Genomic DNA, 15,412 nt, shown 5'->3' with positions numbered 1-15,412 from the left:
CCTGTTGTAGTGCTTCTCAAGTGTCTTTGCCCCGGGCGGAGTTGCACCGCCCTTACCAGGGGCCGGGCTGAGTAATCCGCTCCGGTTTGCTTTCGGGAGCTTTTGTTCCCTGAGCGCTTTCCGTAGAGTTCCGGAGGGCGGGGATGAAGATGGCGGCCTCCCGGTCTCCGGCCTGGAGGAGCCAAGAGCCCGGGGCCCCACTCCTCAGTGCGCCCTCAGAGAACAGCGCCCAATTACTCCCGTCACCCTGGCCTCCGGCCGCGCTCCTAGCTCACCGAGCCTGCGACCGGTTCAAGGTAACCCTAAGCTGTGAGCTCACTCCTCGGCTCTGTCTCTGTAGCCGGCTTCCCCATTTTTTTTTTTTTAAGATTTTATTTATTTATTTGACAGAGAGAGATCACAAGCAGACAAAGAGGCAGGCGGAGAGGGAGAGAGGGAAGCAGGCTCCCTGCTGAGCAAAGAGCCCGATGCGGGACTCGATCCCAGGACCCTGAGATCATGACCTGAGCTGAAGGCAGCGGCTTAACCCACTGAGCCACCCGGGCGCCCCGGCTTCCCCGTTCTAATACCTGCAAGCTCTGCGACACTCAGCCACCCCCGATCCTTCTGTGACCCTGCGGGACCTGAGGCCACGCTGACCCCACGTGGGCTTCACCCTGGTTTAGCCTCTGGAGCGATGTCCCTCAACGGAACAGACTTTTAAAAGTCCCGATTTTGTCCTCCGTTGCTCCGCTGCTTGCCAGGAGCCAGCCCCTCCCCCTGTGGTCTATCTTCTCGTCGCTTTGGATTCACTTCTCCGCCAGTCCTACCTTTCAGAAAGTGGTTGATTTTCTGTTTCTAGAATTGCTGTTCTTCTTCTCTTCGATCTCCCGTTGGATTTGTAGGTGTTTGCAATCTTTAGATAAGCTATCTAGCTGATCTCCCGCTACCTGAAGTAGTCTCAGCCTGCTACTTCTCCGCCATCTTCTCAGAGGATAATCAAAATTAAATATATTTTTAAAGAGAAGTCTCTGAATATTAAGATGAAACTAAAGAACCTAATTACAAATTGGTATATCTATACTTAGAAACTATTTCAAGTGACTTTACTTATTTTTAAAAAGATTTTATTTATTTACTTAAGAGAGAGAAAAACAAAGCAGTGGGGAGGGTAGACAGAGAGAGCTGTTACCTCTTTCTTAAGAGCATTATGAGAACTCTTTTCTCAAAATAAAAGAGAGTATCAAAAAATTTTATGAGCTGTATTTATTGTATTTTTAAAGTCACATAACACATCAAAGAGTCATCTCTAGTTATGACTCACTATATTCATGCATTGTCACTTAAGACATTGATCATAATCTGAAAAAGCCTTACCTAGAGATTCCTGCTAGTGTCATTTTTTAAAAAGTGCCAGTGCTCAAGAGGTCAAGAGAGAAGGATATCAACCCATGCTCACTTGCCCAGACTTTATGATGTGTTCCTATTGAATGCAACGCACACATCATTTGACAGAAAAATCAAGAGCAAGAAAAATCAGACTAGACAGTACTACTGAGCAAACTATTGCTTTTTTTTTTTTTTTCCAGATGAAGACAGGAAAGCTCAGAAACAGAGGTCACAGACTTCTGTAGCTAACGGAGACAGGCAAAGTGCACACACCTTTCTAAACAAATGAAACATGTTGTCTATTAAACCAACTCTTTAGAAATCAAAATTCCTTTCATGCTCTATTTTCATGCTCTATTCAAGAGGTAAGTACCCACAGAACACTTTGGAGGCAAGGCAGCCTGGATTTAAGATTTAACTATCATTCAAAATTTTGCTTTCATATATATCTTTGTTTTGAGCTGAAAGACTCAGAGGATTCTAAGGACAATCTCAAATACAAAAATGCACTGTATCATTTATAGAAGAAAATACTAAGTGCTTGTGAGAACATTCATATTTTGAAGCTTTTCATCTGAGAAGTTTAAGTACTTTGTTCATCCTCTAAGCGAAAATAGACGGAGAGGTATTTTTTAACCACCATAATTTTATGAGTTCTGGGAAAAAACACTCAAATATTTGAGAATCCAAAACCTTACGAAAAACTTGGAACCTACATAATGAAGCAAAAGACTGCATTCCATGGAAGAAAAACAAGCTACAAACAGTCATGATGAGGGATTCCAACTTTACAAACACATGATGGATATGACTGAAGTATAAAGAAAGTTGTCTGCTTATTTACTAGCCCATGTAGAAAGTTCTTTCAGTTCTATACTGTGGCTGTTACTTCATTCTAAGATGGGAATACTAACATTTTACTATTTAATGCAAGAAATTGTTTTTCATGGCACCTCGGCGGTTCAGTTGTTAAGCTGCTACCTTTGGCTCAGGTCATGATTCCGGGGTCCTGGGATCGAGCCCTGCATCAGGCTCCCTGCTCTGCGGGAAGCCTGCTTCTCCCTCTCCCACTCCCCCTGCTTGTGTTCCCTCACTCACTGTGTCTCACTCTGTCAAATAAATAAAATCTTAAAAAAAAAAAATTGTTTTTCTTCCAATTGAAATGATTCCATTTTCGTTTTTCTTTGTAAATATCATTTATAAGAAGCAGAAGCAAAATTAAGAGATGAACAGTAACTGAACATACACACTGAAATTATGCACTGATTCAAGGAATAATTTAAACAGCTCTTTACTTCTAAAATCTTGAAAACAAAATAGTTTTATTAGCAGTCTGTTAAGGAGACAAAACAAAAAAGAAGTATGCTAATCATATATGCACTTATGGGAAATCAGTGCAATGACCACTGATACAAGACAAGGGCAGATCAAGGTCATAAATCTAACCGCTTGGCTCCCTATGAAGGAATGCAACTTGGTACACAACAGAAACAAACCTGCCTCACCGGATTTAAGACTGGAGGGCAGGAAAGGAATATGAACTGTCAACAATAACACTATTGGCATTCAAAAACAGTTATTGGTAAAAATCCCAATTTCACAAAAATGGCAATTATCTTCTTCATTTAAATTTTCTGTGAGATTCTGTTCCCAAATCCCTCCCCAAGGTATCAAGCTATATGAGCTTTTTCCCCTATGAAAATACAATAACTAATAAATTCCTAAATTTCAAGCAGAACTTGAATAATAATTATACTGTTCCTAGTTCTCCTTGGAGACAATGAAACTCATTTCAACAGTGATTTTAATACATGACAAGGCTCCCAGCAGGAAAAGAAAAAGTGGTTCTAATTCAGAGAATGCATAGGTATTAAGATATGAAAACATGTTATGAGGAGAAATTTAAAACTCACAAAAGCAATTTCCAAAGAATTCCTTACTTTAAGAAAAAGAGAGAACCTATAATCAGAGAATCTCAGAATTATAAAGGACTATAACATACAATTGACCAAGGGTCTCTCAATGGTGGTAACAACCAACATTTTGATTGTGGGCTGGACAATCCTTTGTTTGGGGCAGCTGGTGGGGCCTTACTGTGTATCAGACAGACAACAGTAGCTATATCAGACAGACAACAGAAGCTATAGAAGGATGGGGTCATTAAATGTCTTGGTATACTCAAGGAGTCACAGTTTTCCAAGAGAGGATGGGAACAGTAAAGATTAAGCTAGAAGGAAGCAGTATCACAGCAGATTCCATGTTGGGGATTTATCCTGTATACAGTGGGGGCCTTTTATGCTGTGGGTACCATGATTTTATCTTATATGTAAGTGGCAGACATCAAAAGGTCTGAAGCTGGGGATAACATCAGATTTGGGTTTCAGAATAGCAGTCCCCCACCATCTCTCTGATAAGACATATAACAGATGAGGCTCACCACTGACACGGACCCACTCCACCTTTCTTTCACATACTCAAGAAAACACTTCAGAATGTAAGTGAATGAGAATGATATGCTTTTCTCAAACTCGCTTATGTCACTTGAATCTGTTATGGTAGGCAAAATTTTGTAGGTATGTGGTATGTACAAGAAAAGGCATAAAACTCCCATCAGTGAACCAATATGCCTTGGCCATGTATTTTTAAAAAAATGAAAAAATATGTATTTATACTTCTTAAATTAAAATAAAATACAATGTAAATAGTCTATTTATGATAATCCCTATGTCGTGCTCACATCAGCAGCACATATACTAAAAAAAAAAAAAAAAAAAAAAATCCCTAGGTCAACTGACTTTTAAAAACTAACTGCCCTAATATACCAGTCTAGCCGTGTTAGATATGGGGGAATCCGCTATGATTATAGATGTATAAGGGTTAGAAAGGAAACAAGCAGAGCACAGTGAGAGAGAGAATAACAATGGTGTTGTGCACCTGGTGGAGAATGGGATGTCAGATGCCAGCAAATAAACAGCTCTGAACAAATAAAAAGGATATTGTACTGAGGGTTGCTGGAGGGGTAGCTGGGTGATGGACACTAGGGAGGGTATGTGTTGTGTAAGACTGATGAATCATAGACCTGTACCCCTGAAACAAATAATACATTATATGTTAATAAAAATTCAATAAATAACTAAATTAAAAAAGATTTCATCATATATTTCATGAATTAGTAGTTTCATGGAAAGTTACTGAGTTAGTCCTTGACAGTGAGTCATAACCTTTTAAATATCAATACATAAAACTACAGTAATCTAAAATGTATTAAAATCAAAATATTACAAATACTTGGTCTCAGGTATTCAAGATAATACTAGAGTGCCATTTGTTTCAATTATGTAAAAAAGAAGGTTCCTTCTGTACAGGATAACCTTGGATTTATTCTGATTTTTTTTGCCAAGTGAACAAATCTCAAGCTTGAATTCTTTGAGTTATGATACTGTTAGAAAGGTTATTCTAAGACAATTATCATATCTCCCTGATATGAGGAATTTGAGAGGCACAGTGCGGGGTTTGGGGAATACAGAAGGAAAAAATGAACCAAGATAGGATCCGGGGGGAGACAAACCATAAAAGACTCTTCATCTCACAAAACAAACTGAGGGTTGCCGGGGGAGGGGGGTATGGAGAGGGTGGTTGGGTTATGGACATTGGGGAGGGTATGTGCTATGGTGAGTGCTGTGAAGTGTGTAAGCCTGACAATTCACAGACCTGTTCCCCTGGGGCAAATAATACATTATATATTAATTAAAAAAAAAAAAAAAAAAGTTATTCTATTCTTCCAGAAAGGAAGCTGGGCAGAATTATGAGAAGTAGGTAAGTTAAGGAAGACTTCAGAAGCAACAATAGAAATGGCTATGGATATGGAAAAGAAGAAATAGATTCTAGAGATACTTGGGACTGATGAGGTTCCTTTTTTTTAAAGTAATCTCTATGCCCAACAAAGGACTCAAACACTCAACCCTGAGACCAACTGTCACATGCTCTACTGACTGAGCCAGCCAGGCATCCCTGAGACTGATGGTCCTTGATGATCAAATGATTGTGGAGGGTAAGAGAGCACGATGCTATGATGACTCCTGGATTTCTATCCTGAGTTATTTACTTACAAATCTTTATTCATTTCCTCAGAGAATGAAATCCTGTGTGTTATACTCTATGAAAAAGTTGGCTTGGTGGGTGGTCAAAAGGTATACACTTTTATTATAAAATAAATAAGTCATGGGGATGTAATGAATAGCATAGTGATTATTGTGTATTTGAAAGTTGCTAAGAGAGTAGATCTTAAAAGTTCTCACCGCAGGAGCGCCTGGCTGGTTCAGTTGGTGGAGCATGTGACTCTTGATCTCCAGGGTTGTGGGTTTAAGACCCACATTGGGTGTAGAGATTACTTAAAAATAAAATCTTAAGAAAAGGTTCTCACCACAAGGGAAAAAAATTTAACTGTGTGGTGATGGATGTTAACTATCATTTTGCAATATATATAAATACCAAATCATTATGTTGTACACCTGAAACTAATATAATGTTATATGTCAATTATATCTCAATTAAAAAAAAGCTTGGTACAGGTGAAAGTTAATTAGATCTTAATCAGCTTAAAACCAAATGAGAGTATTAAGCAGAAGAAAACCTCAGAGACCAAGCCAAAAAACATCAATGGCCTCGGGGCGCTTGGGTGGCTCAGTGGGTTAAATCCTCTGCCTTCAGCTCAGGTCATGATCCCAGGGTCCTGGGATCGAGCCCCACATCTGGCTCTCTGCTTGGTGGGGAGTCTGCTTCCCCCTCTCTCTCTCTGCCTGCCTCTCTGCCTACTTGTGATCTCTCTCTCTGTCAAATAAATAATAAAATCTTTAAAAAAAAAAAAAAAAAACAGGGGCGCCTGGGTGGCTCAGTGGGTTAAGCCTCTGCCTTTGGCTCAGGTCATGGTCCCAGGGTCCTGGGATCGAGCCCCACATCGGGCTCTCTGCGCTGCAGGGAGCCTGCTTCCTCCTCTCTCTCTCTGCCTGCCTCTCTGCCTACTTGTGATCTCTGTCTGTCAAATAAAAAAACAAAAAAAAACAAAAAAAAACAAAAAACCATCAATGGCCTCCTAGTGGTAAAGAGGAAAACATGTAGGGCATGAGTACTCTTGTCCTGGTAACTATTTTTCAATTAAATCATTTAAATTTCAAATGGACATTAAAATTCAAATGGACATTCTTATGGCTCCCAAAGTACTAATTTTTCAAAGAATATACCAAAAATTGATTCCACAAAACAGAATACTAAAAGTATAACAGTTAAATTAATTAATTTAGGGGTGCCTGGGTGGCTCAGCTGGTTAACTGTCTACCTTCAGCTCAGGTCATGATCCCGGGGGACTGAGACTGAGCCCCACATAGGGCTCCCTGCTCAGCGGGAAGCCCACTTCTCTCGCTCCTTTTGCCACTCCTCTGCTTGTGCTCTCTCTCTAATAATTAATAAAATCTTAAAAAAAAAATCAATTATTGTAATCTTTTTTTTTTTTTTTAAAAGAGACTCGGGGTGCCTGCGTAGCTCAGTTGGTTAAGTGTGTGACTCTTGATTTTGGTTCAGGTCATGATCTCAGGGTTGTGAGACTGAGCCCTCCTATCAGGTTCCCTGCTTAGCATGGAGTCAGCTTGGGATTCTCTCTCTCCCTCACCCCTCCCAACCCCCCACTTGCGTGTTCTCTCTCTCTGTAAATAAATAAATAAAATCTTTAAAAAGAGAGAGACTTTAAGCTCCATAAGTTCTGGGATGCTGCTAAACATGGATAAAACAATCTTCTCTGGATTAAAAGACAAAAATAAGCCAGGCCAGCTCAGAAATAAACCTTTTTGTGTATATGGTCAATGATCTTCCACAAGGGCATCAGGACCACTCAATGGGGAAAGGACAATATCATCAAATGGTATTAGGAAAACTGGATACCTATGCACAAAAAAGAATGAAGTTGGATCTGTATCTTACACCACATATAAAAATTTATTCTAAATGGAAAAATCTTAAAAATTATTCTAAATGGATTAAAGACCCAAACATAAGACCTAAAAGTATAAAACTCCTAGAAGAAAACAGAGCAGAAAATGTTTTCATGTCATTAGACACAGCAATGACTTTTTGGATGTGACACCAAAAGCACAGGCAGAAAAGCAAAAATAGACAAATGGCACAAACATCAAACTTAAAATTTTTGAGCACCAAAGGACATAATCAACAGAGTAAAAGGCAATAGAGAGGGCGCCTGGGTGGCTCAGTGGGTTAAGCCGCTGCCTTCGGCTCAGGTCATGATCTCAGGATCCTGGGATCGAGTCCCGCATCGGGCTCTCTGCTCAGCAGGGAGCCTGCTTCCCTCTCTCTCTCTCTCTCTCTGCCTGCCTCTCTGCCTGCTTGTGATCTCTGTCTGTCAAATAAATAAATAAAATTAAAAAAAAAAAAAAAGGCAATAGAGAATGGGAGAACATACCTGGAAATCATATATCTCATAAGGGGCAAATACCCAGAATATATAAAAAATACCTACAGTTCAATGACAAAATATCAAATAATTAAAGGCAAAGGACTTGAACAGACATTTCTCCAAAGATGATATGCAAGTGGACAATAAGCATATGAAAAGATGCTCAACATCACTACTCATCAGAGAAATGCAAATCAAACCACAGTGAAATATTACCTCACACTATCATTGGGATTGCTACTATTAAAGCAAAAACACCCAGGAAGTAACAAGAGCTGGTAAGGATGTGGAGAATTTAAAACCCCTGCCATAACTGCTATGGAAAAGAGTATGGTAGCTCCTTATGAGAAAAAAAACAAAAACAAAAACGAACAAAAAACAAAAAACACACACAAAAAACCCCTAAAATATGATCCTGCAATCTCACTTCTAGGTATATATCCAAAAGAACTGAAAGCAGAGACTTGAAGAGATATATCTGCACAACCCATGTTCATAACAGCAACTATTCAAAGTATCCAAGAGTTAGAAACAACCTAAATGTCCATCAATAGATGAATGGATAAACAAAATGGTATATACATACAAGTAAATATTATTTAGTATATATATATATACACAAGAAAATATTATTTAGTCTTTAAAAAAAATAGAAATTCTGCTACATCCTACAACATGAATAAACCTTGAAGACATGCTGAATGAAATGAGCCAGTCCCAAAAAGACAAATGCTGTATGATTCCAGTTACATAAGACATCTACAGTAGTCAGATTTATAGAAACAGAAAGAATGGGGCTGGAGAAGGGGATAAGGGGGAGTTGTCTAATGGTTATAGAGTTTCACATTTATAAGATGAAAATGTTTTGGAGATCTGTTTCACAATAATGTAAATAAATTCAGTATTGTAGTATACACTTAAAAATCATTAAAATAGTAAATTATATGTTGTATGTTTTTACCAAACACACGTACACATAGAGCCAAGTCAGAAAATTATATTCTTTGTAGCATTACTTTGTGCTAAAATGACTTCTTAGAGAATACATGAACCACAAGATAAACATTAAAATATAAAAAATTTTATACTCAGAAAACTTTGTTACCTGCAACAAATCCAACTACTAGATCTTTTCCAGTAGTAGAACGTTGACCTTTGACCCAGACTGCTTTGAGACTATTAAAAGTGTAGAAATAGACAAAATTGGAGCAGCAGAGACTGGAGATAACTGGAAACCACCCTCGATATGGTGCCAGGCTAGAGGAAAAACACAATAAGCAATGTAAAGATGCTGTACAAAAGCTAGTGGAAAGGGGCAAAGTCCTAGAAAAGGGTGATCATGATTCACATATTCTCCAAGTTCATTCCTACACTACAACATACTCCAAACTGTACATATATCTCACATTCTGAAAGATGTCCAAACCAAGAAATCTTTTCTACCATTAATGATACCAAAGAAACAATACAATTTCAGTGACTGATTTTACTGGTTTCCTCCCCTTGATTTCCTTTCGTAAATTACTGTATAAAATTAGAGATAATTTCTGCATGGCTATTAGTTAATATAGCACCATTCACATTTTATTACAAGGTAACAACATTTAGAAATGAAGTAAATACAGACATAATAAGTGTAAAAAAAAAAAAAGTGATGGGAGCATGTTATTAGGGCACAGGAACCAGGCTGAAGGGGCTCCCACTCAGGACAGTTTCAACACCAACATAATATAGTACGGTAATCAATTGTAAACCACCGAAAAAACAGGAATTTCTGGGTCTATACTAATACTAAATAAAGTTTTTTTTCATAGACTGCTGATAGATGCAAGAGAGGAAAATTTAAATTATTCAGTGGTTAACCTGAATCTGAGAAATCATAATTAACCAATGAGGGCGGGTGGACAATATGTGATTCCAGATGTGATAGCCTAAGGACACAATATCACCTATGCATGACTCTGGTCAAGAATGCAGAGCCCTCAGTCTAATAATAAAGAAACATGAGGCAAACTTAAAATGAGAAACATTTTATTTAAAAGAAGGAGGGCTATATTCTTTAAAAATGTCAACAACATAGGGGTAAAAGGCTTTGATGTATGGTGTGTAACTTACTCTTAAATAATTCTGAAAAAAGTTTGTGTGGTGTGTGTGTGTAATAAAGACAGAAGGGAAGGGAGAGAGAAAGCAGGGAGAAAATATAAGCACAACTGGGAAAATAAATGGGAAAAAGTGTTAATATAGTAGGTGGCTCTGGGTAAAGCATATATTGATATTCTTTGTAGTATTTTTAGTTTTGTAACTTTTTGTGAACTTGAAATTATTTCCAAATAAAAAGTTAAAAAAAAAAAGAAGTACATAATCTGAAGGCATCTGATAGGAATGAACTAAACAACAACTTCTTCGGCTCACTGTAAAAAAACACTAAAATGTAAAACAAAGCATTGGTTTCATGGAAGACTCTATGATCAAGAATCAAAATGTCCAACTACAAAACTTTAAGGAGATGAAAACAATTATGTACTTACAAGTCAGGCAATTACAGATTCACAACTACTGTTAGGCTACAAGCATGGAAAGAAAGTTGGGGACAGGTGTGCTAGGAGCCCAGCAATCTCCCAAATGGGCTGCTTTATCTAGCAAAGATGGGCAAGGTGGTACTCACAGGCCTTCTTCCTTAATGATCTCCAGGAGCACCATGTGTGTAGTTTTGGACTTTCTTTTCTCATCAACTATAAGATAAAAGAATATACATTTTAACTAAATCCTTTGAGAATTATTATCTTCAGCATTGACAAGTTTCACTGAAATGCCTTTTACCTCACCTGAGCAATCTCCCACCCTATTATTTGAGCTCCCTAACTTGCCTCAGAACTCACCAATCCTCCTTGTTCCTATTGCTAAATTCCCAACTGTGGTTTCCTTGGGTCCCATCTATTATTCATGAACCACAAAGCATTTTAATTCAATGCCTAATTCCCAAAGCAAAAGCGTAACAGGAATCTTGTATTTTATAAGGCTTTCTTGTTTTGAGGGTTTTTTTTTTTTTCAGAGTTACATAGTCCCATTTTTATCTTAACATCTTATAACATAAAGAGGAAACTAATTACCATCTCCCTGTTAGCGGAGAGGCTAACAGGAGACATGAAGGACACATGTAGCTGGGAGCAGAGCCATGATTAAAACTCAGGTTTTCAAAGTTTTAGGCTTTTGTTCTATTTCTAAAATATTTGTTTTCTTTCTAAAAAATAAAGGTCTCAGAAGGATGAGAACTGGGGTGCCTGGCTGGCTCAGTTGGTAGAACATGTGACTCTTGATATCAGGGTCGTAAGTTTGAGCCCCACCTTGGGCGTAGAACTTACTTAAAACTAAAAAAAGGATGAGAGCTCTGCTTTTCTTGGCATTCTCACTGAAAAATCACAAAACCTCAATTAACTTCACATTTCCTACCCACGCTTGGAGAACATTTTGAAAACATAAAAATGTGGAAATAGAACAATTTCCTAAGAATTAAAATTGATACCTATACGGTTTGTGGGATGGTGAAAGGAAACTCCTACAGAAGGCAATCTGGCCATACCTATCAAAATTACAAACAGGCTTAACCCTTTGATCCAGCAATCTCACCTCTGGGAATTTATCCCATAGAACTTACAGAAACAAAGCACATATGAACAAGTCTATTCTACAAAAGAGAAGAGGGGTTCCTGGGTGGCTCAGTCAGTTGGGCATCCAGGTCTTGGTTTCGGCCTGTGCTGTGATCTTGGGGTGGTAGGATCAGGCCCCACATGGGGCTCCACATTCAGCACGGAGTCTGCTTGTCCCTCTCCCTCTGCTCCTTCCCCTGATCACACTCTCTGTCTCTTTCTCAAATAAATACATAAAATGTTTTTTAAAAAAATCTTTTTAAAAAAGATTTTTAAAAATCTTTAAAAAAATTTTTTTTAATTTTAAAAATTAAAAAAAAAGATTTTATGTATTTATTTGACAGAGATCACAAGTAGGTAGAGAGGCAGGCAGTGGGGTGGGGGAGCAGGCTGCCCACTGAGCAGAGAGCCCAACTCAGGGCTCGATCCCAGGACCCTGGGATCATGACCTGAGCCGAAGGCAGATGCTTTAACCCACTGAGCCACCCAGGTGCCCCTAAATAAATAAAATCTTAAAAAGAGAGAGAGAGAGAGAGAAGAAAAGATCCAAGAATCTACAACAGGGGAAGGGGAAACAGGTTCTGATGCATTTATACTATGAAATCATGCTACAGCTAGAAGGACGAAGAAGCTCCCAAAGCACTCATTTGGAAAGCATCCAAAATATGCTGTTAAGTAAAAAATTTACAGTACAGAACAATGTGACAAATATGCTTTTTTTTTGTGGAAGGACAGGAGAAATCTATATTCTTATTTGCTTGTTATTCCATAATGAAATTCTGCAAGACTATTTGAGAGACTAATAAAGACATTATCTGCAGAGGAGGGAAAACGGGAAAACAGACAGATCAGAGTGAGATTTTCCACTGTAGTGTGCATGATTTTATACATTTTGAGTCATATGAAAAAACCTATCACAAAACTCTAAAATTGATTGATAATAATAGCCATGAAGGGTTTTAACACAGGAATCAGTTTACTTAAAGCTAATCTTATTCTTATCTCTTCACATAAGTTCTAGCACAGATTTATAATTTCAAGTTGAAAAATACTAGGGAATAAGCAAGCACGAATTATAGTTGCCTAGTCCTATAACGCAAAAGAGGCAAACTAGGTCTACATGCCCAACTTAGCAGTGACAATGGGTGTTTGGCTCCACTGTGTCTCTATTCTTTGCTCTCTTTTGAGAAGATCTACCCCCAGCAAAAACTCTGTACATTGTACCTTAAAAATGTCATATTGTGCAGGCACCCAGCTGGCTTAGTTGGTAGAGCATGCAACTCTTGATCTTGGGGTTGTAAATCTGGGCCCAATGTTGTATACAGAGATTACTTAAAAAAAAAAAAAAAAAAATCAGGGTTCCTGAGTGGCTCAGTCGGTTAAGTGTCTGCCTTGGGCTTAGGTCATGATCCAAGCTGCGATCGGCCCCATATCAGGCTCCCTGATCAGTGGGGAGTCTGCTTCCCCCTCTCTCTCTGCCCCTCCCCCTCACTGTGCTTGATCTTTCTCCTTCTATCAAATAAATAAATAAAATCTTTTTTAAAAACTCATATTGTTGGGCGCCTGGGTGGCTCAGTGGGTTAAGCCTCTGCCTTTGGCTCAGTTTTTTTTTAAAAAAAAACCTCATATTGTTTATTAGAAATAACTGTAATGATTCAAAATTATTAATGCAAACCCACTCAGGTTCTTTCAGATAAGAGTGGCTGAGACTATGACTCATCCATGAACATCTCTCTGTTAATTGAGAAACAGCAAGGATGACCAGTATGTAAAGTCAGTGGAAATGGACAAGGATAGATTGTTAACAAAACAGCTATCCTTATGTTAACTTAGAACTTATGAGAAAAATATGTTTGCTTCTTGACACCAAATGAAAAGACTATGATGCCTACAAAAGATACTCACCTTGAAGTCGAAGTCGAGCTGTATCCAAGGGGAAAAATACTGTCATTGCTGTCATGCTTCCCTGAAAAGTTTGAAAAGCCTTTAGCGATTATGGTTCCATTAAAAACAAAAAGCCACAACTTTCAAGTGAATAAAAGTTCATTATTAACAAGGAGTCAAATCATACTTTCAGTGAACAGACATATACAATATTGGGATTATTACTGCTCAAGTTCTATAGTTTTATACTTAAACGAAAGTATTTTACTTTCTAGAAAGAATCTCTCTCTCGTACTGAAAAAGAAAATGAAGAGGGTGCCTGGAGAGGACAAACTTAGGGGTTTACAACCCAGGACACAAGTAGAAGATAGCAGATAAATGGATTTTTAATCTTTTATAGGTCAGTTGTTGCTCCTATGCTCTCTCTGATAATCCTACAAACCAAAATATCCAGTAATCAAACAGATACATACTTCTATTCTCTTGGCTTAATCAATATACTTACCACAAAGTAAAGGAAGTGTACAAATCATATTGCTCTTTAAAATAGTTTTGTTTGCTTGTGTTTTAAGTAAAATAGGGACAATCTGGGCTCAATATTCCATCTGTTCATTCAGGGTAACACAATGACAAAAAAATATCAGGGACAGAGGCCCAAACTAGTCTTTCCATTCAAGAAATCCTACAACAGATAGGGGTGCCTGGGTGACTCAGTTGGTTAAGTGTCTGCCTTTGGTGGAGGTTATGATTCCAGGGTCCTGGGATGGAGCCCCACATTGAGGGGTTGGGGGGAGGTCCCTGTTCAGTGGGGAGCCTGCTTCTCCCTCTCCCTCTGCACGCCCCCAGGTTTTTTTAAATAAATAAATAAATAAATAAAATCTTTTCAAAATTCTATGACAGATAAAAACCACAGTTTGGGATGAAATCTTCAGGTGGGTTTATGGTCTCAACCCAGATGGAGACCAACTAGTATATATTCTCAGGCATAAGACCCAAGTTTTAGGCTACTAATCTAATAATGGTTACATATAATATTTTAATCATGATAACAACTGGAAGTTAGGTCAACCTTATGGATAAGAAACATCTGCCAAGTCTCTTATCTATTTAAATAGGTCAGCCTGCTTGACAGGGGAGAACACTGTATTGTCCTGTAAAGTATTCTTCAAAACTCAGATTGAATGTTACCACCCATTGCCCATCTATGTTCGTTCCTCTGTGTTCCCACAACACTTGCTTATGGCTCCTCTACTAGATTTTAAAATATTTACTCTGTCTCTTTGCAGAATATCGATTCTTAAAAAATGTTTATTCAAGTTACCTATTCAGTTATTTATGCTTTTTTGATGACTCCCAGCACCAATGTTCTTTCTAATAAGGACTAGATAATATCTAATGTCTCAAGAAACACTGGACCACAAAGTCTTACAGTCTACAGACCTATGCTTCCAGCATTCTTGCTCATGTCACTGGCAATTTCCAAGAAAAATGGGGACTGGAAAGCTGGAGAATGTTTATTGGGTTATGAAGGCTGTGGCTTTTTTCCCCCACAGCATGGTACTACATATCCATGTAGGGTGCTGCATAAACAGAGCATCTCTAGGCAAGAAAGCCCTGTCTGGAAACTACTTTTTCAAACAATTGGGCCATTTCCATCCCTCTTCCTTGCCAGCTTTAAAGATACACCTGAAGTTTCCTAAGTTAGAAAAACCTGCCTACTTACCTTGAAATTTTTTAAGTGAAGTACATGGTATGCCAAGCTAAAAAGAATAGTCATTACTAAGAATTCAACGGTCTATTACCTCCTCAAGGACTAGCATAAAGTTCAAATCAGTAAAATTAAGTAACTTTTTAAAATTTATTAGTACTGGGGGTGTCTGGGTGGCTCAGTGAGTTAAAGCCTGTGCCTTTAGCTCAGGTCATAATCTCGGGGTCCTGGGATCGAGCCCCCCATCGGGCTCTCTGCTCAACAGGGAGCCTGCTTCCCCCTCTCTCTCTGCCTGCCTCTCTGCCTACTTGTAATCTCTCTCTCTGTGTCAAATAAATTTTT

General features: G+C 38.4%; 1 protein-coding gene across 1 annotated transcript in view; it reads right to left on the bottom strand.

The window, feature by feature from the left end:
* Nucleotides 1-15,412, bottom strand: part of LOC111157566 (solute carrier family 25 member 17) — a 48,624-nt gene that overhangs the window by 13,576 nt on the left and 19,636 nt on the right. The window contains 3 exon segments of the mRNA XM_022519083.1: nucleotides 8,937-9,088; nucleotides 10,497-10,563; nucleotides 13,384-13,444. Of these exon segments, the coding sequence (XP_022374791.1) occupies nucleotides 8,937-9,088; nucleotides 10,497-10,563; nucleotides 13,384-13,444 (280 nt within the window).

The sequence above is a fragment of the Enhydra lutris genome, unplaced genomic scaffold, assembly GCF_002288905.1.
Source record: "Enhydra lutris kenyoni isolate GAN:26980312 unplaced genomic scaffold, ASM228890v2 scaffoldscaffold55, whole genome shotgun sequence".
Lineage (NCBI taxonomy): Eukaryota > Metazoa > Chordata > Mammalia > Carnivora > Mustelidae > Enhydra > Enhydra lutris.
Note: the sequence above shows the minus strand (reverse complement) of the source record. Positions and strands in the feature narration are given on the sequence as shown.